The sequence below is a fragment of the Sceloporus occidentalis genome, unplaced genomic scaffold (assembly GCF_023333645.1).
Source record: "Sceloporus occidentalis isolate IW3139 unplaced genomic scaffold, rSceOcc1.0.p SCAF_145, whole genome shotgun sequence".
NCBI classification, from domain to species: domain Eukaryota; kingdom Metazoa; phylum Chordata; class Lepidosauria; order Squamata; family Phrynosomatidae; genus Sceloporus; species Sceloporus occidentalis.
Window position 1 is genome coordinate 298,602 of NW_028317125.1, and position 26,780 is coordinate 325,381.

At 40.7% G+C, this 26,780-nt stretch overlaps 1 protein-coding gene across 1 annotated transcript in view; it reads right to left on the reverse strand.

Annotated features, from left to right (window-relative positions):
• The window catches only part of LOC149280837 (neurocan core protein-like), a 39,336-nt gene extending 15,192 nt beyond the window's left edge, over positions 1–24,144 (reverse strand). Inside the window, exons 1-7 of the mRNA XM_089500023.1 lie at positions 24,095–24,144; positions 22,758–22,819; positions 19,067–19,468; positions 13,992–14,166; positions 8,148–8,275; positions 7,744–8,031; positions 3,856–4,929 (exon numbers count right to left, since the gene is read on the reverse strand). Coding sequence (XP_089356149.1) covers positions 3,856–4,929; positions 7,744–8,031; positions 8,148–8,275; positions 13,992–14,166; positions 19,067–19,468; positions 22,758–22,819; positions 24,095–24,144 — 2,179 coding nt within the window. The remainder of the gene's footprint in view (positions 1–3,855; positions 4,930–7,743; positions 8,032–8,147; positions 8,276–13,991; positions 14,167–19,066; positions 19,469–22,757; positions 22,820–24,094) is intronic.
• Between the last annotated feature and the right edge of the window lie 2,636 nt (positions 24,145–26,780).

Below are 26,780 nucleotides of genomic sequence, written 5' to 3' on the forward strand. Positions count from 1 at the left end.
CCTGCCCATTCTGTTCGGCAAAAATTTGAGGGCATTATTGATTCAGGAACAAAATTTGTTGCCCGGTGCCCACATTCACTCTCATTGACTCTTTCTCTCACGCTCTCTAAATGTTTCCCCACTTTCTCTGACCACTTCCACATCTTCTTCATCTTTTATCTTCTCCCTTCTCTTCTCCTCATCCTCTCACCAATCCTCCTATCGTGGAAGAGGACGTCACCGAAAGCTCCAACTGAGAGCAATATGGCACTGCCAGTGGTGACATGCTCTTCCCGATCCTCCAATCAGGAAGAGGACATCACCGCAAACACCACCATTTTGTCCTCAAGTGAACTGAGGGCAATATGGAGGCGCCTGCGGTAACATCATCTCTTTGACTCTCCAATTGGGGAGAAGACATCAGCGTAAGCAAAGCCATTTTGCCCTCACGTGAAAAGAGGCAAGCTCTACTACATTGCCTTTAGTTCAGGCTTTTGGTGACATCACTTCCCCCAATGAGGGCTGTGCAGAAGCACTCTAGTGTGGCATTTTGATTGTTTCCTGGCAAATCTGTATCCTGATGCTGCTTAGTGTACAGAACCCGGCTTTGGCTAACTACCTGCCTTGCGTACCTGACCTGGCATCCTGGGGCCATCTGTCCTGAGCAACTACCTGTATCTTCTATATACAGATATCTGGCCCTCCAGCAAGTGCTTTGCTATCTACTACTCAGTACCTATAGTATTTGCCTCTACATGAGACTTCATACTATTGGGATCCTCAAAGTCCCAGGTCTCCCATCTACCCTTTAGTAGGTTAATCTAGGTGAATAACTCCTGCAGGTGTGCTCCTGGGTTCTGGCATCATGACACTTGCTCTAACTCACTCTAATGCCATACACTCACACAAATATACATACATTCTCCCTTCCACCTCTCCCTTTTACCACTAACCCTAGGCTCACCCCTAACATTCTAGCAACATAATCTGACACACACTTGCACTAATACGCACATCTTGACACCAAATACTTGCAAATACTTTGGTGCATGAGGACCAAAGTAATTTCGGACAATTTTTTTGTTTAGTTTTTGGCTCATTTGAGGAATATACTATATTTTATAGCAGCTAATTAAGGCGACATTAGTTTTCTATTCAAGTCATTTTTTGATCTTTAGGTCCACTGAACCCTTTTTGTATTTATTTTCTTCATCTTGAGAGATCCTTTGGCAGCTCTCTATCATAGCTTGGTGTTTTGGATGAAATGTTTAAACTTATTATTAAAAGTTAAATGTTAGAGTAATCTGAGATATTTCAATGGCTAACTAATTTCGCTGAGCTGTACCAAATATCAAAGATCATGTTTTGTAATCCTGCATTTTACAAATAGAGCTAACTAGTATTATTTTATACTGAACGCATGCACAAATATTCCCTTGTGAATATTAGCATTGGATAAGAAAAGGTATGGAGCATATCTAGTGCATTCTGGCAAATAGAATTTGTGTCTTATCTCCAGTGCATGCACCGGAGATGTTGAAAAGTAGTTGATTATGTTATACAAATGGTTATTTTATTTGTATTGTTAACTTAACAGTGCCTACAGATGTATACAGCCAATTCTACTATTATTTTGTATTGATGCACATGTCCAGTTCAATCTGCTCTGGGGTTATTACAGACACAAACACACACACACATATATATATATATATATATATACACATGTATATATATCTGCAGCCCTGAGTGATGAAAGTTAAGGCCAGATGTATGAACACACACACTGTGTTCTTATATAAATGTGAATGAGTACATCTTCTTGACACTAATTTCAAGCATGGTTGCCTCAGTCCCTTTCTTCGATATCCAGACTACTATTCTCCGGCTGATGAATGGGACTTCTTAAAACAATGACCAATCCACAACAACAAAGAGATTAGTTGGATCCGTCAATGTTTCTGTTCACAGCTAGATGTTCCTCAGGGACTGTAAATCCTCCCTCCCAGTCGAAAGCATTTAAGTATTTATGTATGTATTTACTCTTGTTTTTAAAAACCTACCATTTTGCCCCTAAAACCCAATTTATCCATAACCATATTCTAGAAAAAAACATATTAATTGTTTATATACCCTGTTTATCAATGATCTACACATACAAATATCTAATGAACAATGAGGCATATGCGGAAAAACTAACAATTTACAGGCATGTTGTGATGATGTTTGTGCTTAATACCGATAATCACTAATTTTGTATCTCCTGGGCTAATGTGGCTTGTAAAAATATAAACTCAAATGTGTCTCAGCCACTGGATCATTAAAGTGCTTATGTTAGTGCACCTCCATTATGCCAGGGCCTAACAGTAATCCATGCTGAACATTAGGAGCACTCAGCGTAACAAGTTAACACACACCACTGAATGCAATAATATTTTTGACAGCTCTAAGTTAAAAAAATGTAATCCCCTGTGAAGCAATGCAGACCACTGCTGTGCAGGATCGGTTTCCTTCCCATCTTAGGGCTGATGTAACCAGTGTAAAGCCAACAGCATGAGCTAGGCTAGAAGCAGAGGGATGTTTGTATCATTTGGTAAAGACTGAGATGTGGAAAGTTCATTATTGTGAAGCTATGTACCCAAGGATGTAATTTTATTGCTAAATGAAGCTTGTAACAATAGATAAAGGCACTTCCTCTGCTCTCTTCAAGACTCCGAAGGAATTGCATTGGCTCCATGGCAGGGCTGGCATCACTTATCCCAAAGGAAACTCCATTAACACAGCATGCTATAACATTTTTGGGATATAACCATACCTGGGAACTTTTGGCCTCTGGCTACCCGGAGCCTTCCCTTGCGGGACGCGGCCAGGACTGACCACTGTAGTTGGTGGGCAGTTCCACTGATGTCAGTTGGCGGTCCCCTGACATCAAGGGGAGGTCCCGCTGATGTCAGGGGGAGGTCCTCTGACGTCTGCTGGAAACAACCCTGTTTCAAGGGCAAATGGGTGCGGAACGGGGCGTGTCAAGACCCCGCTCCCGCGACCCGGAGGATTCGGGTCTTGAACTGGAGAAGCGGTGCTTCACCCGGCAATCTCCGGGTCAAACCCGGAGAGTTCCCAGGTATGGATATAACATACATTTACCAATAGGTGATCCCACCATAGCACCACAGAAAGGTGTAAATGGTGTAAATTCTAAATTAAAATCCTTGTTTCTGTGTGTTTCCAAGTATACAGGAACCTGTTCTATGGTACAGCACCAAAAACATTTGTGAAATCCAAGCAGATCAATTATGCCACGTCATCCTGGTCTATATGTTGGCTAACTTTTTCCATGGGAGACAAGTAATGTTATTATGCAATTAATTTTTCAACTGGATTCCTCAATAATCCTTCTATAACTCTATTTTTCATATCCGCTTTTCTTCACTTCAGTTGCGATCCTAGAAGAAAAGCAAACTACATGTAACGTCCCAAAACACCTTCCTTGTCCATGTAGCACATCCCTATAAATCTTCCTTCTACTCCATCTACCTGTAGAGCTGTATGAACAGAATCTATAATTGTTAATTGCACCATCTGTTCCTGTTATTATTTTTGTCTCCCGAAGTAACGTGTCTTAATGCTTCATAAAATTCGCCACCAACGATAACGCCTGCCCAGGTACAAATTGGTTTTCTGTCAAAGCGATTTAGTTGAACAAAGAACACTACTGGACCACAGATTAAACTGTACCCCAGCTAGTGTTAATGTTCCCCTTAGAACAAATCGGTTTAAAAAAACCAGAAAGCATTATAACGCTTTTGGTATATTATCTACTTTTTGAAATGCAGAACTACCCTTTAAGTTGTAATGTAAATGTAAACGCAAGCTTACTTTGATTTCTATCCACTTTTACTTCATTGGACAATGGTGCAAAATGTCTGTGATTAAAGTGGACAGTGCTGTGATGAATATCTGTAGTGAGTTCCACACTGTTTTCTAGCAGGTTGCTTTTCTCGTGATGTGTTTGCAGCAGCTCCTTCTCATCCTCAGTATGGAGATTCGACTGTGATTTACTGAACTGATTTTGTGTATTGTGCTGGTGGAGATCTATATAGGTGTGATTAGAAGAATCTGCTTCTCTATGAAATTTAGGTTTCTCAAATGAACCTTGGTTTGACACAGTATAAACCTCTGTTCTTTGCGCCTCATTTTCTGGAAGTGTTGTAAGTTCAAAGACTTTAGATGGAGATGGTTCTGTAGGCAGGTTCCTCATATGATCTAACAACGAAGGAAACTGAGGTGAATTTCGGACATCCTCAGATATTACATTGGTATGTTTGACCAAAGGATGCCTTTCTAATGACTGTCCAATGCCTGGAGACTGTTCTGATGAATCTGTCTCTGAGTGTTTGACAAATTGCCAAGAGTTCTGTTGTGACTTGGACTCCCTATCCACCAAATTTAATGACCAGTCCTCCTCCCTCCCCCTAGGAGCAGCTGATTGTCTTCCTTTCTTTTTAACAGAGACTATAGTTGGTTTTATATCTTGTATTTTATGTATGGCTGTTCCTTTTAACACTAACATTTCTGTTACAGCCAATGTTTCTGACTCTACGTTATGGAAATAACCTCCTTCAAGTGGTCCACTGGTCACAGTCTGTTGTTTATTTTCTGTGTCTGATGCCTGGAGAAGCAGCTGTGAAGATAAGACATTGATCTCCTTTTCAATTCCCTTTGAGTCCCTGGGTGTTACTGGATCACTGCTTTCCATTTGAAATAACCCATGACTTGTAGTAGACATTAGCTTGACGATGGCAGGAAGAGCATTATTAAATTTCAATTGTATTTCCTGTCCAGTCTTTTGACTTTGAAGCTCTTGGTTTATCAGCCCGAGGTCCTCTTGTGGCATGAAGGCTGGCCCTTGTGGTTCATTCCCCAATAGGGTTGGGGCTGTTTCTTGAAGAGCTGTTAGGAGGAAACATGTCAGAAAGATAAATTAGAATCCAATCAAGCTGAACGAAGAGAGAAGCTATGAAATATAGCAAGAAGCTGCGCTTCATTCAACAGCCAATTCGTAGGAACTGGGAGCCCTAGAATTATGTGTTTAATTTTTGTCAACAACCACACTGAGAACTCTAACCGGATTAGCATCCATTCCATTATTTCAGCCTGTCATTGAGTAAAAATACAAACAAAGGCAGGTTAATATAAGATGGGCTGTGCATATGGAAATATCTTCAATTTTGGATGCCCATAATGTTGTATATATTTATATTAGCTACACTATCTAACAACAATATGAGGGGGCCTCTTAATTATTGAGTTGAGTTAATTTAGGCAGCGCTCCTATCAGCCTCTTCCATGAATGTCATCTTCACTGGTGAGTGCCGGCATTTGACGTCATATCCCTGCACAAAGCACCTTTTAAAACAGTGTATTGGGGAGGTGCCGGCTTTGTAACTGGGCCATTGAGCAGCAGGACACTGGGGGCCAGATTGCCCAAGAGGACGACCTGTTCCCCAGTTTTGCACGTGAGGAACGCTGCCCCCATAGACTTGACAATCTAGACATGGGCCCAGTCGACCTAGGTCAGAATGTTGCTGCTGCCACTGGAGAATAGTTAGGTCAGTACAATAATGTATTTTAAAAAAAAAATTGTATGTGTGTATATGGCATTAAATTATTATTTAAATATTATTTAAATTATAAACATAAAAATAAATCTGTGTGTGTCTGTGGAGGGGGACAAAACGCATAAAGTTTTTTTTTTTAAATTCTTAAAAAAAATGGAGATTCCTAGATTTATTTTTATATAGATATAATTGTCTAGACACATATATAAACACTTATATATAGATTAGACACACAAGTTCAGCTCCCCAGTGTCACCTTTGTCCCCATCCAGCCAGGCACAGGATGGGCTGTTTGGGGACAAAGATGGCAAACCCTACGTGTGTTATCTGGGTGCTGGTCAGGTTCTATGTGGGCAGTGTGGAGACCAGGGCTGGTTTTGGGGTGTGCAACCTGTGATCTATGCTTATGTATTCAAAGAAAAAGGGGCGCATGTACAAAAGGGGCCCTTTGTACATGCGCCCCTTTTTCTTTGATTTTTTTACAGATATGATTCAATATGTAAATTAAATTTGTTGAAAAAAAATTGTTGGGTAAAAATCATGTTTTTTGGGGGGGGGGTGAGGGGGTGGGGGGGCCCTTAACAGATTGTCGCACCCGGGCCCTGAGGCGTCTAGTTACGCCCCTGACGAGAGGTACATTTTGAAAGCATTCACCTTGTACTCTACAGACAAGTTTTTAAAGCTCAGCTAACAAGAGCCGATGGGCATGTGCATTCCCGGGATACAGGCCAAACCTCATCTCAAATAACCTATGCCATGAACAGATTTTTTGAAGAGCTTTCCATAGGTTTTATACCTAGCAAAGCCCTAAATCCAGTTCTAGTACTTTGATACATGAGAACATTCCTGCTATGTTGGTCAAACATCTTTGGCTGTTATATATATAAATTATTGACAAGCTTTCTACCTTACTGGTATCTAATTTATTGCTTGTTCTCCAAATCCTTGCCTCCAACCCTGAATAAACAAGAGAACTTGCAGGCTTCATGCAGAACATTATTCCATAAGGGCATAATCAGTTATCTGATTAAGACTTACATTAAATATTCATTGGAAAAGATTAGTCAGGACAAACGTATTGATTCAACTGAATCAATATTTCTGGCCTTTCTTCATTAATTTGAACTTTTTCATCTCCAGGTAACCTTCTGAAGCCCTACACAGTTGGTATGTGTAACTTGTATGGCTGGAAAACATTGTGACTGCTAGTGGAAAACAAATGGCTTCTTTAGCAAAGTCTATCAACTGCTTCTACCTACCACTGCCCTTCCTAGCCTCATTCTTGCTATGTAGTGTCTCACAACATGCCTTCTTACTCTTTGACAAGTCTGTACCTATGTCTAGTAATGTCATTTATTTAAAAATGTTTCTGCTGGAATATAGATGTTAGGCTAGAATTTATCGAAATATAAATACCCCCACCCCCTGCTAGATTGTAATCTTGAGCAGGGTAAGCCTTAACTTTTTGTCACCTTTTTGTTTTGTTAGTGTGGTGCACTACTTGTTATGTCAAATTATACACTGCTATGGAATGTGGTGGTGCTACATAAATCAATTAACAATAATAAAGCTCTTTTATCAAACCAACTGATTATTAATACCAAATATTATACCAAATCTTAGACTGAAAAATATTTGAAGCAACAGATTATATGGATCTTTTAACTACTGATTTTCATAGTCAAATGGTCTTTTTAAGATATTCATGTTGTGGTATCTGTATTAAGAAAGTGAGTTCAGAGTGTTTCTAACAGACACATCTATACATAAGCAGTGATGAAGAACTGTAAAGTAGGCAATCAGCACTAGATCTGGAGGAAGCAACTTGACATAAAAAATCTGCCTATGCAAGCAACTTATGATGTTTTGGAAGCATAAAAATACTATGTGGCGCGTGTTACACTATTCATTAGCCTAAACTTTTTTTTTTTTTAAAACCCTTCCCTTCCAATGCTCACCTCTTACTGTGTATCTTACCTCTGTGCTAGTGCAGAGAATCAGTGGCTGATACTACAAAGCAATGTCCACAATGCAATGTTGGGTGCTGGTGTAGTAAACTGATACCAATAATTTCTTCAACTATGCCTTCATACGGTACACTTTTTAAAGCAAATACCTAGGGGCCCAGTTCTTATTATAGCAATACCTCTGTAGCAGTATGCTCCAAACTTCCTGGTTGGATTTGGGAATCCTGTCCGATTTGGGTACTGGTAAAGGGTCCGCACACCAGGTTCCTCTCCACCACAATTTCTTCGAGGGTTCCTTATTGGGTAGCGTACACTGCTGTCTGCCAGCCATCCTGGGTCACACTGGTCAAAACCCTTCCTCCAAGCTGAGTATAGCTGTCCCACAGTTGCCAGTGATGCCCCGTCTTGCAGACACAACGTTCTGGCGCCACCAAGGGAGCGTCTCTCAGGAACATAATATACATCACCTATAGTTTAAATATCACATAACACAATAAATCATCATTACCTTGAGCCACTGAATGGGTATAAGATGTGTTGTTTCTCATAATGTAGTTGACCCTCTCTCAATCAGAAATCTTACCTTGGGAGTTCTTAGTATAACAATATACATCATATGTTTCCTGTGGATCCCGTTCTCCATACGTTCTAACACCTGGAAGGTTATTCCTATCACCATAACAGCCAGGTCTAGGTGTTTTGATCGGGTACCTGTAAATAGACACACAAAGGGATATTAGGCTAAACTAAAGTCAGGGGCATAACTACCAACTGCCCCAGGGCCCCTCAACTTCAACAACTGGTCTGTGCCATATTTGCCCCCTGTAGGGAACAGCTCACGCATGGGGCGGCAATGAAAATATTCACACAGGTTTCAAACGTAAAGCGTGTTTATTTGGATGCTGTAGGCACAGAGCACCTTGTAAACAAAACAAACTCTAAGCCTGTCCAGCTCTAACTAAACATCCGGATACCTCTCTACAAGCCTAAGGTCTGGCACAAAGCAAAGTAACAGGTTTTCCATAGGTAAAGCTTCATACCTGGTGGGCTGCAGCGCTGGCTGTAGCTGCTCCTTCACTCAGTTTCTCCTCCCCCTTCAAACCTAACAGCCCTCTCTTTTAAGGCATCCTCCTCAGTAATGAGCTTAGGAAGCCTCACCTGAGGGCTCCTGGGTTTGCTACCGTGCCTGGCTGAGGAAACCAGGTGAGATATATATCCCATCAACCACTCTCCCATACACTTTACCACACCCCCCTCCAACATACACTCCGGCACACATACGTAAACACACTTACTCAAATTCACACACTCACTAGCACACAAGTACACATTAATTCTAACACACATTCCATGTCACCCCACTTACACATCCATTCTCAGACACAATTACACACCAATCCCCTCGCACACAATTGCACATCCATGCTCACACACAATTACACATCCATGCTTATACACACACACAATTAGACGTCCATGCTCTCACACACACACAATTACATATCCATGCTCATATATATATATATATTTATATATATATATATATATATATACATATACCGTATTTGCTCGATTATAAGACAAGGTTTTTTCCAGAGCAAATGCTCTGAAAAATACCCATCGTCTTATAATCTGGGTCGTTTTATAATCAGACCTCAAATAGGTCTGACTATGAGACTAAGATCCAGATCCCCTGCAGCAATGGATCCTGGATCCTCCTGTGTATGCCCCCCCCAACCTACCGGTGCATCTGAGTCCCTGGTGCTTAGTCCGGGCAGCATATAGAGCTCTACGCGATTCGCGTAGAGCTCTACACGCTGCCCGGACTAAGCACTGGCGACTCAGATACAGGGGACCTGGATCCTCCTGTGCTATGCCCCCCCCCTCAACTTACCGGTGCTTCTGAGTCCCCGGTGCTTAGTCCGGGCAGCGTGTAGAGCTCTACGCGACTCGCGTAGAGCGGAAGTTGTCTACGCGAATCGCGTAGAGCTCTACACACTGCCCGGACTAAGCACCGGGGGACTCAGAAGCACTGGTAAGTTTGGAGGAGGGAGGGGGAGGGAGTGTTAAATGGGGGGCATAAGGCATTTCTGGAGGATGAGTGCCAGAGTGGCATATAGGGGTATAAGGCATTTCTGGAGGTAGAGTGGCACATAGGGGGTCAAAAGGCATATCATGGGGAACAGTGGCATATAGAGGGTTAAAAGGTGTATCATGGGGCACAGTGGCATTTAGAGGGTTAAAAGGCATATCATGGGGCACAGTGGCATATATGGGGTATAAGGCATTTCTGGGGCAGAGTGGCAAGCCTGGGGGCAGATGTGCATAACTGGGGGGCAGGTTGTAAAAAAAAAAAGGAAATCAAAACAAAATATTTTTCTCAATCATAGCTTTTATTAACCCCTTAAGGACCGGGCTCATTTTTCGTTTTGTACCCTGTGGGACCGAGGCTGTTTTGACACTTTTGTGGTGCTTGTGTTCAGCTGTAATTTTCTCCTCACCCATTTAGTGTACCCACATAAGTTATATATTGTTTTTTTCAGGACAAGATGGGCTTTCTTCAGATACCATTATTTTGATCGTATCATCTTATTTACTATAAAAAAAATTAAAAAAACATGGTGAAAAATTGAAAAAAAAACACATTTTATGACTTTTATTTGAAAAATCTTTTACTCACCTAAAAAAGCAAGTAGAAAAACTAGCTGAATAGATTCTACTACTTGTCCTGAGTTTAGAAATACCCAATGTTTTTATGTTTTTTTGCTGTTTTTTGTAAGTTATAGGGCAATAAGTACAAGCAGCGTTTTATGATTTCCAAATCTTTTTTAACAAATCTGGTCAGTCTGCCTCCATCTCCTCTTTGGAACATCTTTGAAGCCGGTTAACTCAATTTAACCCATTCAAACCATATATTTTTGAAAACTAGACACCCCAGGGTATTCCAAATGCTGTTATTTTAACCCTTTCCATGCACCAATTATACAACTACACTTTGTCAAACTTTGTAATAGTAATTTTTTTTTTTTTTTTTTCACACAAATTGTACTTTAGTTATAGATATACAGGTGCTGGTATATGTCACTTTCAAACAACACCCCAATGTGTGTTCAGCAATATCTCCTGAGTACAGCGATACCCCACATGCATGGGTTTGTCAGATTGTTTGGCTGGTAAAAGGCTACTTTTGGGGCATGCGTAATTCAGGTGGTCATTTGGTCATTGTGCCTCCCTCTCCTCTTTGGAATATCTTTGAAGCCGGTTAACTCAATTTAACCCATTCAAACCATATATTTTTGAAAACTAGACACCCCAGGGTATTCCAAATGCTGTTATTTTAACCCTTTCCATGCACCAATTATAGAACTACACTTTGTCAAACTTTGTAATAGTAATTTTTTTTATTTTTTTTTCACACAAATTGTACTTTAGTTATAGATATACAGGTCCTGGTATATGCCACTGTCAAACAACACCCCAATGTGTGTTCAGGAACATCTCCTGAGTGCAGTGATACCCGACATGCATGGGTTTGTCGGGTTGTTTCAGATTTAAAATGCCACATTTGGGAAGTGCGCTTTTTTTCTCCATTTTGGTCAGTCTGTACCTATGCCCTATCTTTGAGCTAGGCCACTCCAATTTACCCCATCAGCCATTTTTTTTATATATTAGACACCCCTTGGGTATTTGAAGTGCTTTTTTTTTAACTCTTTGTTGAGATTTTTGAGAAATTTTAGCACTTGCTCAAAATAATAAACTTTATTTTTTAATTTTATTTTATTTTTTTAATACTTTTTTTATATTTTTTTTTACACATTTTTCTGGTACTGGATGGTTCATCTAGTGACATCACTGCATAATAATTTTTAAATGTTAGCACATTTTTTTTTAATTTTTTTTTCCATATTTATTTACTTACCCAGAGGTAAGTGTTTGGTGTCGCTGGATGCCTCCTGATCGAGGCATTCCAGCGACACCATTTAAGTTTAGGAGGCGATCGTTGATCGCCTCCTAAACGCTTTTAAAACGGGCGTCCGCCGCCATACAATGTATGGCGGCTGTTGACGCCTCCGGGAGGGGCCAGACATGGCCCCCGATGCCGATCTCGGCCTTGCTGAATGCCTCGACATCGAGGCATTACAGTAACGCCGCTTAAGCGAAGAAAGTGATCGTTGAACAATGATATAACGTGAACAATTCAATTGCAAAACAAGCTGCAATCTTTCAGAGGAAAAAAAAACTCACAATAACCTGGTTGCATAAGTGTGCACACCTATAAACTAATACTTTCTTGAAGCACCTTTTGATTTTATTATAGCAATCAGTCTTTTTGGGTAGGAGTCTATTTGCCCACTCTTCTTTGAAAAAGCGCACCAAATCTGTCAGATTGCGAGGACGTCTCCTGTGCACAGCCCTCTGCAGATCACCCCACAATTGGATTCAGGTCTGGGCTCTGCCTGGGCCATTCCAAAACGTTAATCTTCTTCTGGTAAAGCCATGCTTTTGTGGATTTGGATGTGTGCTTTGGGTCGTTGTGCTGAAAGGTGAACTTCCTCTTCATCTTCAAATTCCTAACGGACGCTTGAAGGGTTTGTGCCACAATTGCCTGGTATTTGGAACTGTTCATAATTCCCTCCACCCTGACTAAGGTCCGAGTTCCAGCTGACGAAAAACAGCCCCAAAGCATGATGCTGCCACCACCATACTTCACTGTGGGTATGGTGTTCTTTGGGTAATGTGCAGTGTTGTTTTTGCGGCAAACATACCTTATGGAATTATGGCCAAAAAGTTCAACCTTGGTTTCATCAGACCATAACACATTTTCCCACATGCTTTTGGGGGACTTGATGTTTGTCTTTGCAAACTTCAGCCAGGCTTGGATGTTTTTCTTTATAAGAAAAGGCTTCCGTCTTGCCACCCTACCCCATAGCCCATTCATATGAAGAATACGGGAGATTGTTGTCACATGTAGCACACAGCCAGTACTTGCCAGACATTCCTGCCGTCCCTTTAATGTTGCAGTAGGCCTCTTGTAAGCCTCCCTGACAAGATAGGAGTAATGGTAGCATGCTTGAAGAAGGATGGGCCAGATCCAGCAGTGAGGGAGAGGTTGAAGATATAAGCTAGAGTAGGGACAATGGCAGATGAAAGAGACTGGGTGAGATGGGAAGGGATCGGGTCAAGGGGGCATGTGGTTGGACAAGAGGAAAGAAGAAGAGCATGTACATCCTCTTCAGTGACAGCAGAGAAATGAGTTAATGTAGTGAAGGGAGAAGAGGTCAGTGGGTAGGGGGCGCATAGTCAGAAGGAGGGTGTGGGCAGGGTGGTGACTGTGCACATAGTAGGGGTCGGTGGAAGCAAGGAATTGAAAGTATAAAAGAGTCCCTTAGGGTTGTGAGACAGGGAGGAGATGAGGAAATATTACCTAATTTCCTCCAAATGTTCCACAATAAAAGAATCCAGTTATTCCAACATATCTTGAAAATGTCAAGTCTCCTAGTAAAGCATACCACACGTTTTTCGCAAAGCTGCATTTTCCAGCAACAAATATCCACTGTTACGGCACTAAGTTAAAAGGCATTGCAAACACAACCATGTTTAAAGGGACAGCCTAATGTCCCTGACACTCCCTCTAAAGAAGAATACATGATAAAGTACTCTGAGTTTTTTGCCACTAATAGGGTGCTTCAAGTTTAGCATGTGAAGCTACAGTCCTGCCCCACAGTTAGAAAATGTGGTCATCAGAGGATTTTCTCTGACCAGCCTACAAGCTGTGGCATTGATTGAAATCTGTGTCTTCACAGTACAGACCTAGGTACTAATTTCTACATGGTACAAAGAAGCTGTATCAAACCCTAGTATTCTCCTTCAGGTGGTAAGGTAAGTAGTGCCAGGTCTCAACCTTGCCTTTAGAATACCCCAACCACCTCTAACCTTGCCCTCCAACAAAGGTGTGCCATTTTGGACACCTGAACCATTGCAGTTAGTGGGCATTTCACATGCTGGTAACTGTCATAAGCTGTTTAATAGGGGTAATTAAATATTTAAACAAAAAGTATAGGTTAAAACTAAATTCAGCATTCTGTTGTTAATAAGATTATTCCTCTGCAGACTTCCTTTGCTGCATGCAGTTCCAACACACAGGCATGCATATTATTAAACCAAACAATTGTGTTACCGCATAATTAGCTGAATATATCAATTCAGTCATGCATGCAGTTAAAACGCCTATTGGGAACATCCAGTGAAGCACTGATCTGAACTTAAATTTCTTGCCATGCTTGATTTAGTTAACATATGCCGTAATACGATGATCGTTTCCTTAGAACTTCATATTAAAGCATGTTTCGTTTGGAGTTGCAAAAATAATTACATTAACTCTGTCACTGCTGTATGAGCAATAATTTATTATGTCCTTTGCCAGTACCTTACGGTTTTATCTGATAGCCAGCCCGCATCGCAGTTGTCCAAACCATCTTCGAACGCGGCTTGCAGCTGTTCTGGAGTGGCAATAAAAGCAGAGTTCTCTTGGCAGGAAAGCACAGCCTCCGGGAATGTTAGAGCATACCTGTTGCTGGCGGCACGATAATGGAAAACGAGTCCTACAGAGGAGAAAGCGCATGTTATTAAATTGCCTGGTTTAAGAGTTAGGCAGTACCAGTGGGCTAAAATATGGAGCTGCTTAGACATCCCATAGCTTTTAGTGGCCTGGTTAAGAAATGATGAGGGGAACTGTAAGTGCAACATAGACCTTTCATAATGTTACGTGGCTATTATAACCGATCACTGAACTATGTAATTATGTATCTGGCACCAAGTACGTTAGCAGCAGATGCTTTAACTCCTGTGAGTTGCGAGGTGGGGCCACCATGAATGCATCCTGGTGCCATGTGTTCTCCAGGTAATCAATGCATGTGCACCGAGCCATTCACGTGATTCCTCAGACCAGACCACCTTCTTCCATTGCTCCATGGTCCAGTTGTTATGCTCACTTGCTCATTGTTGGCGCTTTTGGCAGTGAACAAGGGTCAGAGTGGGCAACGTGACTGGTCTGCAGCTATCCAGCCCCCTGCGCAACAAACTGCGGTGCACTTTGTGTTCTGATGCCTTTCTATCAGAACCAGCATTAACTTTTTAAAATAATGTCCTGTTTTAAAATAGTTGTAATTTGTCCCCCCTGTGCTGCGTCTCTCTCTCATTTCTGACATCACAGATGTGGCATTCGCTTAGAGGTCATTAGTTTAAAGGGGACTGGGAATGGTTAGAGGAGGTCAGACTGTTGTGATGTAATACATAGAGGAGGGCTTCAGAAGAAAGACAGGACTGCTTCTAAACAACCCTTGTATCTCAATAAACTTTTAAATGCAATTTGTAATTTTAAGGGATGGTTATATACATACCTGGGAACTCTCCTGGTTTGACCTGGAGATCTCCGGGTGAAGCACCACTTCACTGGTTCTCCAGGTCAAGACCCGAATCCTCCGGGCACGGGAGCGGGGTCTTGACACACCCTGCTCCCCGCCAATTTTCCCTTTATTTGGGAGTTGTTTCCCGCTGACGTCAGCGGGAACACCCCCGTCATCAGTGGACAGTTCTGGCCGCATCCCACAAGAGAAGGCTCCGGGTAGCCGGAGCTCAGAAGTTCCCAGGTATGGTTATATATAACCTTCATAAAACTTATTGAAGAAATTCCTTTCCATAGCATCATCGATGCATTGCTCTTGCTGGCCATTGGCCCCTAGTAAGACTGGGCCTAGACGGGAATATGCTTTTGGTCCTATTGTTATAGCAACCAGTAGAAAATTCCTGTTGTTTAAACCATTTTAATAGCTGTTGCAAAATAAGACCACCTTTCAAACTTTGCACCAAAACCGTTTTTTTTACATAAAATACCCATGATTCCATATGTCAGTTTTTTTCCAAATGATGTAGCTCTAGTTGATTCCTGGGCTCTGTCCAGGAGTTAAGGAACCAGAGAAGTCAATGCTCTGTTCTCACAGGTGTCCAAAATACGCTTTTTAATCATTTTATGTTAAATCTTATTTTGATTCATATATATACCGTAATATTTGCCATGCCGTCCTGTATTGTATACTATCTAAAACTCACATAAAGCACTAGCAAACAGCAGCCACAGAGCTATATTTATCTAAGCTAAACTGGGGCAATTTAATCACTAAACCCTTTTCTTCTGTTGACAGTTCAATAGTCTGATCTGTCAGATTTGCCATACTAGAATAAAATGACTGTCAATGTAATCGAAGTACTAGTTGTGTTTCATCTCAAGAATAATGACCACGGTTCTGCAGTGATTTTTGTTCAGTAGCGTATTGTGTTAGCATACCTCCCAACATTGTAAATTGCAAAAGAGTGACACTTGTTTTAGGGATTATGATAAGAGACATGGCAGGGTTTTGTATGACATGAAGGGCAACACTTTACATGTGCTGGTCAACAATACTTTAACATTATATGTCTCCTAGAAAAACAGTATGCCAGTATGGTCACCCTTGTAGGATAGGTAAGAAAGAATAAAATGGCTGGCATATATAGGTTAACCCAGCCAGGTACCCAGACGTTCAATCTGCAAATTGTGTGACCTTTGTGACAGAATGACCTGTCATACAAGGCCCCAAGGTAGTCAGAGATGGCTCCAGCCTGGCTGCCAAACAAAGATTGCACAGGCAGGAACTCCATTGTGTTGACTAATCCCATTAACAGGATTGCTGCCAGGTGGAGATTCAGTAGCTAAAGGAGATTAAAGGTTGGGTTGTCTACATGTACCTGTTTATCAATGTTAATTTATGTTAATGAAGTTCTGTGGATATATGAGTCTATGTTTTACAACAATAAACGGTTCATTTCTGCTGTACTCAATTGAAGGTAGTTGTGTCTACTTATTGGGTACGCATAGCAGGGTTCCAAGGTGTGCATGCTGGCTGGTGCTGGAAGTTATTCCAGGGACAACAGGAGGATACTGGGTGATCTCTGGGAGTTAGTACAGCTCTCTTGGTGAACCCGTTACAACCTTGACCTAAGCATGTTTCATTTAATGAGGCTCATTCACCAAAGTGAACAGTTGAGTTTGCAAGAGAGACGTCTTCATTATGCATTAGGAACATCCAACCCTGACAAGATTCTACTATGCAAAAAGCAAATTTGGCCTTGAAAATGCACATTTCACTGGGCAGATACTTAAGAAATATTACTGTATTATGTACGTATCATGCAGGACCACCCACTGCACTTGGATGGAAAAGGAATGATAGATCTCACACATTAGGCAAAACTAAGGAAGCGTCTAGATCACAATGTTGGGTAAGAGAGCTGAGTGCAAGGAGAGGGAGTAAATAATAACTCGCCCACTCAGTCTTAGGTATTCCTTAAATTCATCTATTCTTTTCTGCCCCATTCATTCTATGCACACGATCCTCCTACAAAGCTTTTTTTTTACATATGGGGACTCTGGTGCTCTTTGTTACCAGGGGCATCTGGAGTGTAAAAACAGCCATGGGGAAGCAGGGAACATAAAAATCACAGCTTAGGGGGAGATCAAGAACCATCTGGCTGGTCCTACTGACAACGTCTGATTGTTGGATACAGCTGCTAGCTCTTTCATGGGATTCTGTCTTGTAAACCAAACTATACTCTACCACCTGTCACTAAGTAGCAGCAGTGCTGAATTTTTCTTTGGCATTTCTTCTACCAATACAAAAGCTACATTCAGGCATATTTCTAAGGTTAAACCGTCTTAAAGTGGATAGGTCACTTCTGCTCAACAAATTGTGTTTTTTATGTTAAAATAACAAGGTAAATGAAGACATACCTATGTATACTGTGTAGGCCTTCAAAATGGCTCTGTCCTTTAATATTACTCTCTGTAATAATTACAATAGGTGAATGAACGGTAGTTGTTCCTCTTACATACGACAGCACAACAAGAAAAATATCTGTATATGTATTGTCCAATAAAGCAGAGCAGTTTCTCTCAAGTACAGTCCCGCAGATTTACATAATTGATATTAATTATCAGCACAGGCAAGCTGTGAAACAGGCACACTTGGATAGGAGGCAAGGAACAACGCAAAGAGCATGGCCAAGCACCAGAGATGGGGTGCGACAGGGAGGAGGTGTGAACAGATGGAAAGAGAGAGGAAGCTGGTGAAACAAGATGGGGAGGGGATGTCGCGAATCAGAAATGTGCAATTACTGCTCGATTCAAGAAATATCTAAATTGAACGCTATCAGTGTGCTAAAGTTTAATGACATACATGTAGAAAGGGAGACATTTTTGGAGGGTGGGCATTTAATTGATGGATTGATGGATTGATGGAAAGGATTGAATACCAATTTAGTGATGGATATTATAAGCAGTGGACATGAAGGTGATCAGAAATGAGAGGGGATGTGGGCAACCATGATGAGGTGGTGCTTAAACTTATGCTGGCACACAAATGTTCTTAGAAGAGGGGAGCCAGAATCGTAGTTAGGATAGTGAGGCAGGAACCAGGGACTTTGAATGAAGTTGGTGCATGAATAACACTAGACTGATAAAGATGGTACACGTGTGCCATAATAGTTCTCTGTGGAAGAGTATGTAACCGAGGGAGTTGTGTGAAAGGTTAAAGTACAGATACACTGAAAATAAACAGAGATAAAGAAAGACAAAAAAAGAGATGCAAAAAATGGAAATGTGCTGAGATAAAGAGACTGCATGAACACGTCTTTGAGAGGCCTGAATAAATGGCAGAGATAAAAGAGAGCGTGGAAGGAAAGAGAATGTGAAGTGAAGAAGGGAAACACACAGCCAGTGTATAAAGAACAAGAGTTGAATCGGAAGCGGCATGGCGAGTGCTGGTGAACTCGGGGAATGAGAAAGATGAAATTGAATAAGAAAGCTAGTGGCAAACAAACAGAAATGATACAGAAATAGAGAGATTTGTCAACTGAAACGAAGAGACATATGACATGAGCCAGAGATATGGGATGACAACGCCAGTCATGCAACCATTTCTACTGGAAGTCTATTACTGATAACATTGCAAAAACCTGCAATAGGTTTACAGTACATGGTTATGGTAGATGCTGCCAATAATTTCCAAAGTGCTTGTCATAAGCAAAATGTTAGCCTAAAGAAGAATATGATATGCTTAAGAAGATAGGAAACCAGACAGACAAAATAGATCCGTTGGTTATTATCTGTCATTATAATGTTTTTACCACCATCAGGAATTCAGAAAGGGAACTGAGGGTGATAGAAACATGGAAATGTTGAATCTATTAGTAGATAAGATCCATCATGTTCTTTTTTATCCGCTACAAAAATTAATTAAATAATTGACCTTGACCTTTGCCTGATTCTTAAAATAACCCATGTAAGTTTAAACCCCCTTACTGTATTACGTCAACAATCTATACTGGGTAATGTAGTTCAGCGCTGCTTGGTCCTCAGAATAAGGGGTCAGAAACTGGTCATTGTTCGAGCCCTTCCTTGCAACTTACCAGTTACTTCCAAAGGCACTGTATCTTGCTCATCATCTATCCCGAGGACCACCTCGCAACGGTATATTCCTGAGTCACTGGAGCGAGCAGAGGACAAAACCAATGTGGCATTGAAGCGGTTGTGAGGGTATCCAGGGAGTGATACTCTTCCCTCATAACCACGAGCCACCTTAACCACATTTTCACGTGCAACCAACACAGCCACCTCTTTCTGGTCTGACCCAGGCTGCATACGACTCCACTTAATACGTGGGGACTCTAGACTGGCATCCAGGCCTTGCTGGGATTGAGAAGAACGCAGCTGGAAAAGGCAAGGAAGAGCCACTGATTGGGCCAGCCCACATTTGACTAGACCGGTCTGGTGTCTGTGGATATGCAGAGGCTTCACACTTTCTTCTGAGCCTGCAGTAAAACAAACATGTGACATCATCTAGACTTAAATACAAGTTCAATGTTTAGACTGCACCACTGTCTCATTCACACTGAATGAACAGCTTTACGTATTCAGGTGACACAAACAGGATGATTTATATGTCTCAGGTGCAAACACAAGAAAAATAATTTTTGCTCCAACGTTCCAAAGTAACATTTTCCACAAAGCAACAGTTGCTCCAGTAAGTAGATGTGTAAATGCAAAGGAGCTCAATCACACTGTATAATGTAGGACCTCCAAGATTTAGAATATTTTACTCACTGATTTAATTATGGAAAGTACACAGGGGCCAATCTCCAAGGGGTAAGGGGTACGCATAATACATTGGCATTATGCAGGTATTTTGAGGGGAAGCAAGGGCCTCCTTTTGGCTCCAACTGTTGACACCCATGGTAAGGTAAAAGAACCTGTGTGTTTTGAGACAAGCTGGCTTCCAACCTAAGCGCTACCATAAAGATGTAGTCTTTGAGGGCTGCATTGTGCCTTCAAATTAGGACAACAATTGTGTCAAATGAATTGGATCAACAACAAGGTTGAACTTGATGGACCTGTGTCTTTTTTCAACCTAAATTACTATGTTATGTTACTATATGATTCGACTGACTTCACAATGTTCCTTTAACCTGGACGCTTGAAGGCCCCACTTTAATACATTTTGGAAACTCGAGAAGCGATATAACGGGAGTTTCTACAAATTGGCTCCATCTGCTTAGTAAATTAAATAGCTTGTGCTGTTTTGCAAATTTTATGTAAATAAATCCCAATTTACACCTAAACAACCAGTAGTTTAGTGTTATGTAGTTACATGCGTTCTCAGCTTTTGCCATATTGCTTTTTCACAAACACCCACTAATATCACACTGAAAGGATGGAGGCTCAGTTGAGACAAAATAATTTCACTTCTCTGGTTTTATACATAAGCAATGCTCGTTAGAACCAAGTAGTGAGCTGCGGGTAGTTGTTTTGTTGTACGGGGTCTATTTCCTCCTCTATCGTCTGAACGTGATGTGTCCTAAATATCAAGCATGCTTAGCATTCAAATTAACACCGTTATTTATGCAGCTCTCCTATTGTATTTTTAACAGCAGATACTGCCAGTTTTCTTGTTCCTATGGCATCCGGACCAAATCAGGTGCCTTCCGCAGCTACCACTATACTGGTTGGGTATAACTGGCTGATCATTCCTGCATCTTCCAGTCCAATAAATGCGGTCTCTACAGGGCCATATACATTCCACAATGTCAGGTCTGGATCGTGCCCTGCAGTGGTAATGGAAGCTATTCCACCTGATCACAGCTGAGATTAGAGCCAATTTTGTTCTTGTCAGTGGTGTGATCCATCCAGCAAGGATTTATTATTCTGCCTGCCAGCGATACGTATCAACGGGACGAGCTGTGCCCTGCAGCCTAGGGAGGGGAAAGTAGCTGGGGACAGACATACATCTGTAGTGAGAACACCATTGTGTGCGGCTGTCTCCATTCCGAGCATGGCCATTGTTCTAAACTATGAATACACTTAGATGAGGAGCAAGGTATCAAACAGGTCCCCCGAGGCCCATTCTAACCACACAAAAACATAATTAGATCCACTTACATTACGGTCTTTTTTCCTTTCTTTGTTAACTCTTTCACTTTTACTTGTGTGACCTCTGACCTGTTCATTATTTAACATGCTTCCCAATCACTCTTCTTTATCATTATAGTCTTTCTTTACATTGTTTATTTGTGTCATTTTTTTTCTTTTACATTTGCAATGTCCTAAGGTGGCTTCATTTCTCCTTGTAAGGGATAATGCTCATGAAAAATGTATGCAGATAAGCTGTATTACATTGCACAGGGAATTTTCTCTCAAGGCTTGTTCTTTTAAACGAACTGCTAGCATCCTCTTACCCTCCCCATTTTCATTTTATTTACTCCCTTAATTTTTTCTGCCTAAAGCTACATATCTCTCCAGGCCATTTTTTATGTAAGACTTTCAGTCTTAATTTAGGTCTACAACTGGGTGACCATATGTCTCTACTACATTATGTTTTTTTAGATATTTCGGACCCAGGTCAGGGAGGGAGAATGAGATGAGCATGAGAAAAAGGGAGTGAGAGAGAATGAATATATATATATATATATATATATATATATATAAAATTCGCATTTACATAAGAGTATATTACTTTATAACATGCTAATAATATAAATATTAACTCTATGGTAATGGGATGCTCTTTACTTGGCTTCTTCTTTTTTTAACATGCATGCACCCCTTCCAGTTCACATTTGGTTGTCAATTACTTACTAGTTACTAGCAATTGAAGGGTTACAACAATTCACAGTAATTATGAATGATTTTTCAAGGATGTATTTATTCTGCACTCCTGATGAGACTGCTTCCCAAACTGCGCAACTGATGATCTGTTTCTTTGCATCTGGTAATTATAATCTGTGTATGGGATCTGCTCTTGTCACAACACCGCCAAGGATTGACTTCTGTCACATAAAAATTAACCAATTCACTGCTAAAGGCATAATATAAAATACAATTAGGCTTTGGCATTTTCTTTAACCTGCTCCCATTGGTACTGTCACCTATGATGATCTGAAAAGGGCTCCCAAGATGAAACCTTCGTTTAATTACCCAGATCCCTTGCTAACTCTGACCCCATTTTTAACTAAATAAGGGTTAAGTAATACACCGCAGCTGAATTTGTTTCTTATAGTGTTATAGAGATCGCAGTATAGTGGGAATGCATTTATGCATAGATAAATATTGGCCAACCATGGCTGACTTTATCGAGATCTTTATAGCAGCTTCCGTTTATTTTGTGTATGTTTAATAAATGTGATACGTACTTGCTACTTGTTACATGTTTTACTATTGATACAGGTTGCAAAGGGACCCCTTCAAACTAAATAACACAAGTACTGTGTCAACACATTAAATTGCAATGTGGCAAATGTGAGGATGCCTCTGTGATGTGTTTTGGAGGCCTTTACTCCTAAACTCCCAGACTGACCACTCAGTTTAGCTGTTCTTCTCTATTTTTAATTATAAAACATATAGTCCATCTGCTTGCATCGCTATTGTATCCATAAGGACCTCGGGCTATGAACCCATATCATATCTCTATCCTGTGTATGGTCTACTCTCACCTTTGTCTTCAATATTCTAGTTTAACAACATGGAGTAGAGTACATACATAAGCATCTACTTTTTCTTAAATTTTATATATACAGACTCCCAGGTACTTGTAAAAGTAATATTTACCTGCAGCAGATGCTATGCTGATGGTCCCAGAGACAACGAGCCACATTCCAAGCATTGTTAACCTTAAATGAAAAACGGGTACATTATTAGTTCAAAAGTACAACATATTGCAATATTCCATGTGTATCTATTATTTGTAACTAACGATGCTGAATTCGACGTTCAATCCCTAATATTTGTATAGCACTATGGATGGCAGTGTTAAACAACATAAAAAATATATAATTAATATGTCACCTCTATTCAAGACGCCATTTGGAATTGTAACTTATGAAGGAATCAGCTCCAGTGTGTATGGCCCTGGAATTCAGTTCATTCACCCTGAGAACTTAAGTTTGGAGCAAAAACTTTGAGACTCATGGACACATTCTGAGAGCTCTATACCTCCTAAATACTCACCAATCATAGGCAAGTTAGGGAGATCAGAGGATCTCCACTGACCCCTCATAGAGCTTTTACAGAACAGACCTCAATTGAGAGAAGCAATGTGATGTCATACCCTAGCGTTCTTCTTTAATACATTGCAAGGTGGGTGGACAGGTGAGGTTGATGGATGGTCCTGCCTCTATTCCCACCTGTAACTACACCACACCCTGCTTCCAACACCCCGACAAAAGTGCCCCTCTTTAGACACCTAACATATTGGGGGTATGGAGCTCCTGAATAGGGTGAGAAGGCATCTTCTATTAGAGTTGACAGAAAAGTGGGACTGAGGAAAGAATACAACTGCTGCAATAACACACATGGCTCAGCGATAAGATGTTGTTATGGAGAGCGTGTGCATTTTACGTCAACAAAAGATATCATAGAGGGCAGTAAAACAGCATGATTGTGTAGCTTCTGAGCTGCGTGGTGGGCGTTTGCAGAAGAATGAAACCTCTGAAGGGCAGGATATTGGGGATATATTTGCTAATTAGCTCAATTCAAAAGGCTGACATTAAAGCTTTCTGTGACTTTTTATTCTGTTACATGTAAGCCAGGCTGGTTAATACCACAAAGCATCACCAGTCAGACACTGGTTCAGAAATCCACCTAATTGATTCCTTTTGTAATGTAGTCCTCGGTTAATTGGAGACAGGATTAAAAAAATTGACATATTGCTGTTTTGTTACACAGTATCCCTGTATATTTATTTATTTATTCAGTTTCTTAGAGCTTGCAATACACTAACAAATAAGCCAACCTACAGCCAATGGATTCACATACAGTGGTCTATAGAATTCTAAAAATAACAGCTTGTATATGTGTATACCTAAGAACTTCCAGGACAGCACATTTATAAAAATAAATAAAGCATATTACAGTTTGTTGAAGGTACTTTAATATGCATCCCATACTTGTAAGACACTCTCAAGCCCTGCAGCATACCACCATCTCTGCTGTCCATGTTTGGTGCCCATATCTGAAGCTAAAATGTGTCCAGCCAAATACATCTCCTACAAGCCATGGATCCCTCCATGCATGTACATAAAAGACATAAATGTGCATATGATGGCTGGAATGTCCCTTTAATGACATAAAAGTAGGGCAGAGGAGGAGTGGGATCATTCAGCATGGGAGGCAAGTCTAGTCAAGTGGTCCACTAATAAAATGGTTAAAAAAACATATTTGGCAGACACTGTGTGTACAATCCAGTTCTGTCTAAAACACATTCTCAGAAAGGATACAGTGATGGTACAAAGTAATTGTCTCAGTGAACACACTGGTGACCATGTGTAGAACTGTAAGTAAAACACAAAAAACAGCTTTGCATCAGAGCAACCCAGTTGGGTAATTGCTCCGCTTGCCAGGCTTCACTGTCAAGTCAAAATGCTATTGGGAGAAGATCCCTTCAAGTGGCTCAAATAATAAAGCATATACAAGAAAATAGATTCACAGAAACCCCATGAGAAGATCACATAAAGGATTCAGCAATCAGGTAAATGATGCCTCAAGCAATTTTTACACTAGATACCCTGGGGCTATATGTAGAACTTCAAGCAAACACACAGTAAAAAAGAAATGTAATCTGGTGGGCCAAACTATTAAAAAGCAGAGCATATCAGAAGTTCACAGAACAGTATCACCACTCGCACCTGAAAGTTTCCTTCAGCGTTCCAAGAACTATCTCCAGACTCCAAACAAGCAAATCATAGTTTTACTGAATTTGGCTAATAGACTTTTTTTGATAGATGCAATCACAATCCAGAGTGGCCAACCTGTTGCTCAAGGGAACATAGATACAAGACCTTCACTATGACATAATCCACTAACATTTGCCCTCACTAAGAAATTGATTATCATCCTAAAACCCTTCAAGAACTAGAATTTGGCATGCTATTTAACGCATGAGTATTAATGTATGGGACTGTTCCCTCAGTCTCCGTCCATTAAATTACGTCCTTTATATTTCACAGAAAAATCATACATTAATGGTTTTATAATTTGCATAATGAATATGGGGATAGCTACAACATATGCAAGATCAATTTTGTAACACATGTAGATTGTGTTCTCTCATACAAATGTTTTTTTTTTTTTATCAATACAGCGTGGAGGTCTGCTCGTTTTGTTCCATTACATGCAAATTTAGCAGTTAATTTGCATATAACCCAACAGCCAAGTCAAACGTACTCATGTAGTTATATTCAGTTATACCATGTCAATATAAAAATCTTCTTAGATGACTTTGTAACTTGTAATCTACGTGTCAACAAAATAATTCGATTCCAGATTCCTGGCAATCTAGAACAAGAAATATCAGTAAGTGGCTTGACCCCCATACCATTGCCAAGACTTTCCACTGTGAGTTTATTTAGGAAGCTGTTTTTTAAAGCACAGAAGACATTCATATTATAAACAACACAAGAATGACAAACTGACTCCCTACTGTCATGTCTAGAGCAGGGGTAGCCGGCCCCATACTGAAACAAAGAACACGCTTCTTATGCTATTCTTAATAAAAAGTTATTTCTGGATAGCAGCAATAAAACTTCATTAGTGCATTATGGGTATATTTGTAAAAGGAACATGGCAGCTGTTCACTGAATTTAACAGGGACAGAAGGGCTGGTCAAAAGTGTAAGCCGAAGAGAATAGAGGGTCAAGGTTCAAGGGGTCAAAAGAATAAGACTGTCCATTAGGATTCGCCTGGGGACTCGGGAATACATTATTCTATTAACTTCTTCTAACCCTTTGTTCAAGGTTTATTATGAAGGGCCATCATTAAGAGGAAGACTTTGGTGAAGGAATAAAAGAATAACAGGTCATGACAACATTATGTAAGATGTTAAGGGACACATAAAACTGAAATAAGGTCTGACAATATTAGGATACACGGCCTGAAAACATCAACTACTACAATTCAGGTGTATATTGTATATATATATTTTTTTCTGGGCTGGTCTTTTAGTTAAAGCCAACTCACTTTTGTGCCCCCACTTTCTGCTTTGCTATCACATACACAAGCACCTGGAAAATATTGGTGGATCACTAATCCTCATACCTGGGAACTCTCCAGGTTTGACCCGGAGATCTCCAGGTGAAGCACCGCTTTTCCGGTTCTCCGGGTCGAGACCCAAATCCTCCGGGTCGTGCTCCACACCCATTTTCCCTTTAAATGGGTGTGTTTCCCGCTGATGTCAGCGGGAACGCCCCCGACGTCCCCGGGAACTCCCACCGACTCCTACTGCTGAGCGTCTTTCTGGAATAAGTCATGGATGGCATCCCATTACCTCTCTGGAATTCCCTACTCTGTTCCATCAGACTTTCACCCTCTTATGCGAATTTCAAAAAACCCAGAAACATACAATCTTTCCTCCTAACGCTCAGCCAGCACCCTAATCAACTCATCTGAATTATCAACATCCCCTACAGTTTATCCTTTATTCAATCAAAAACTGCTACGGCTCATCTATCTGATTTAATCAACTCATCTCCTACTGTTTCATTTCCCCCTCAACCACCCACTAGATTGTAAGCTCGCAAGCGCAGAGCCCTCTTTTCTTTTTGCACCAGTATGTGTTAATGTGTGTTATTTTAAATT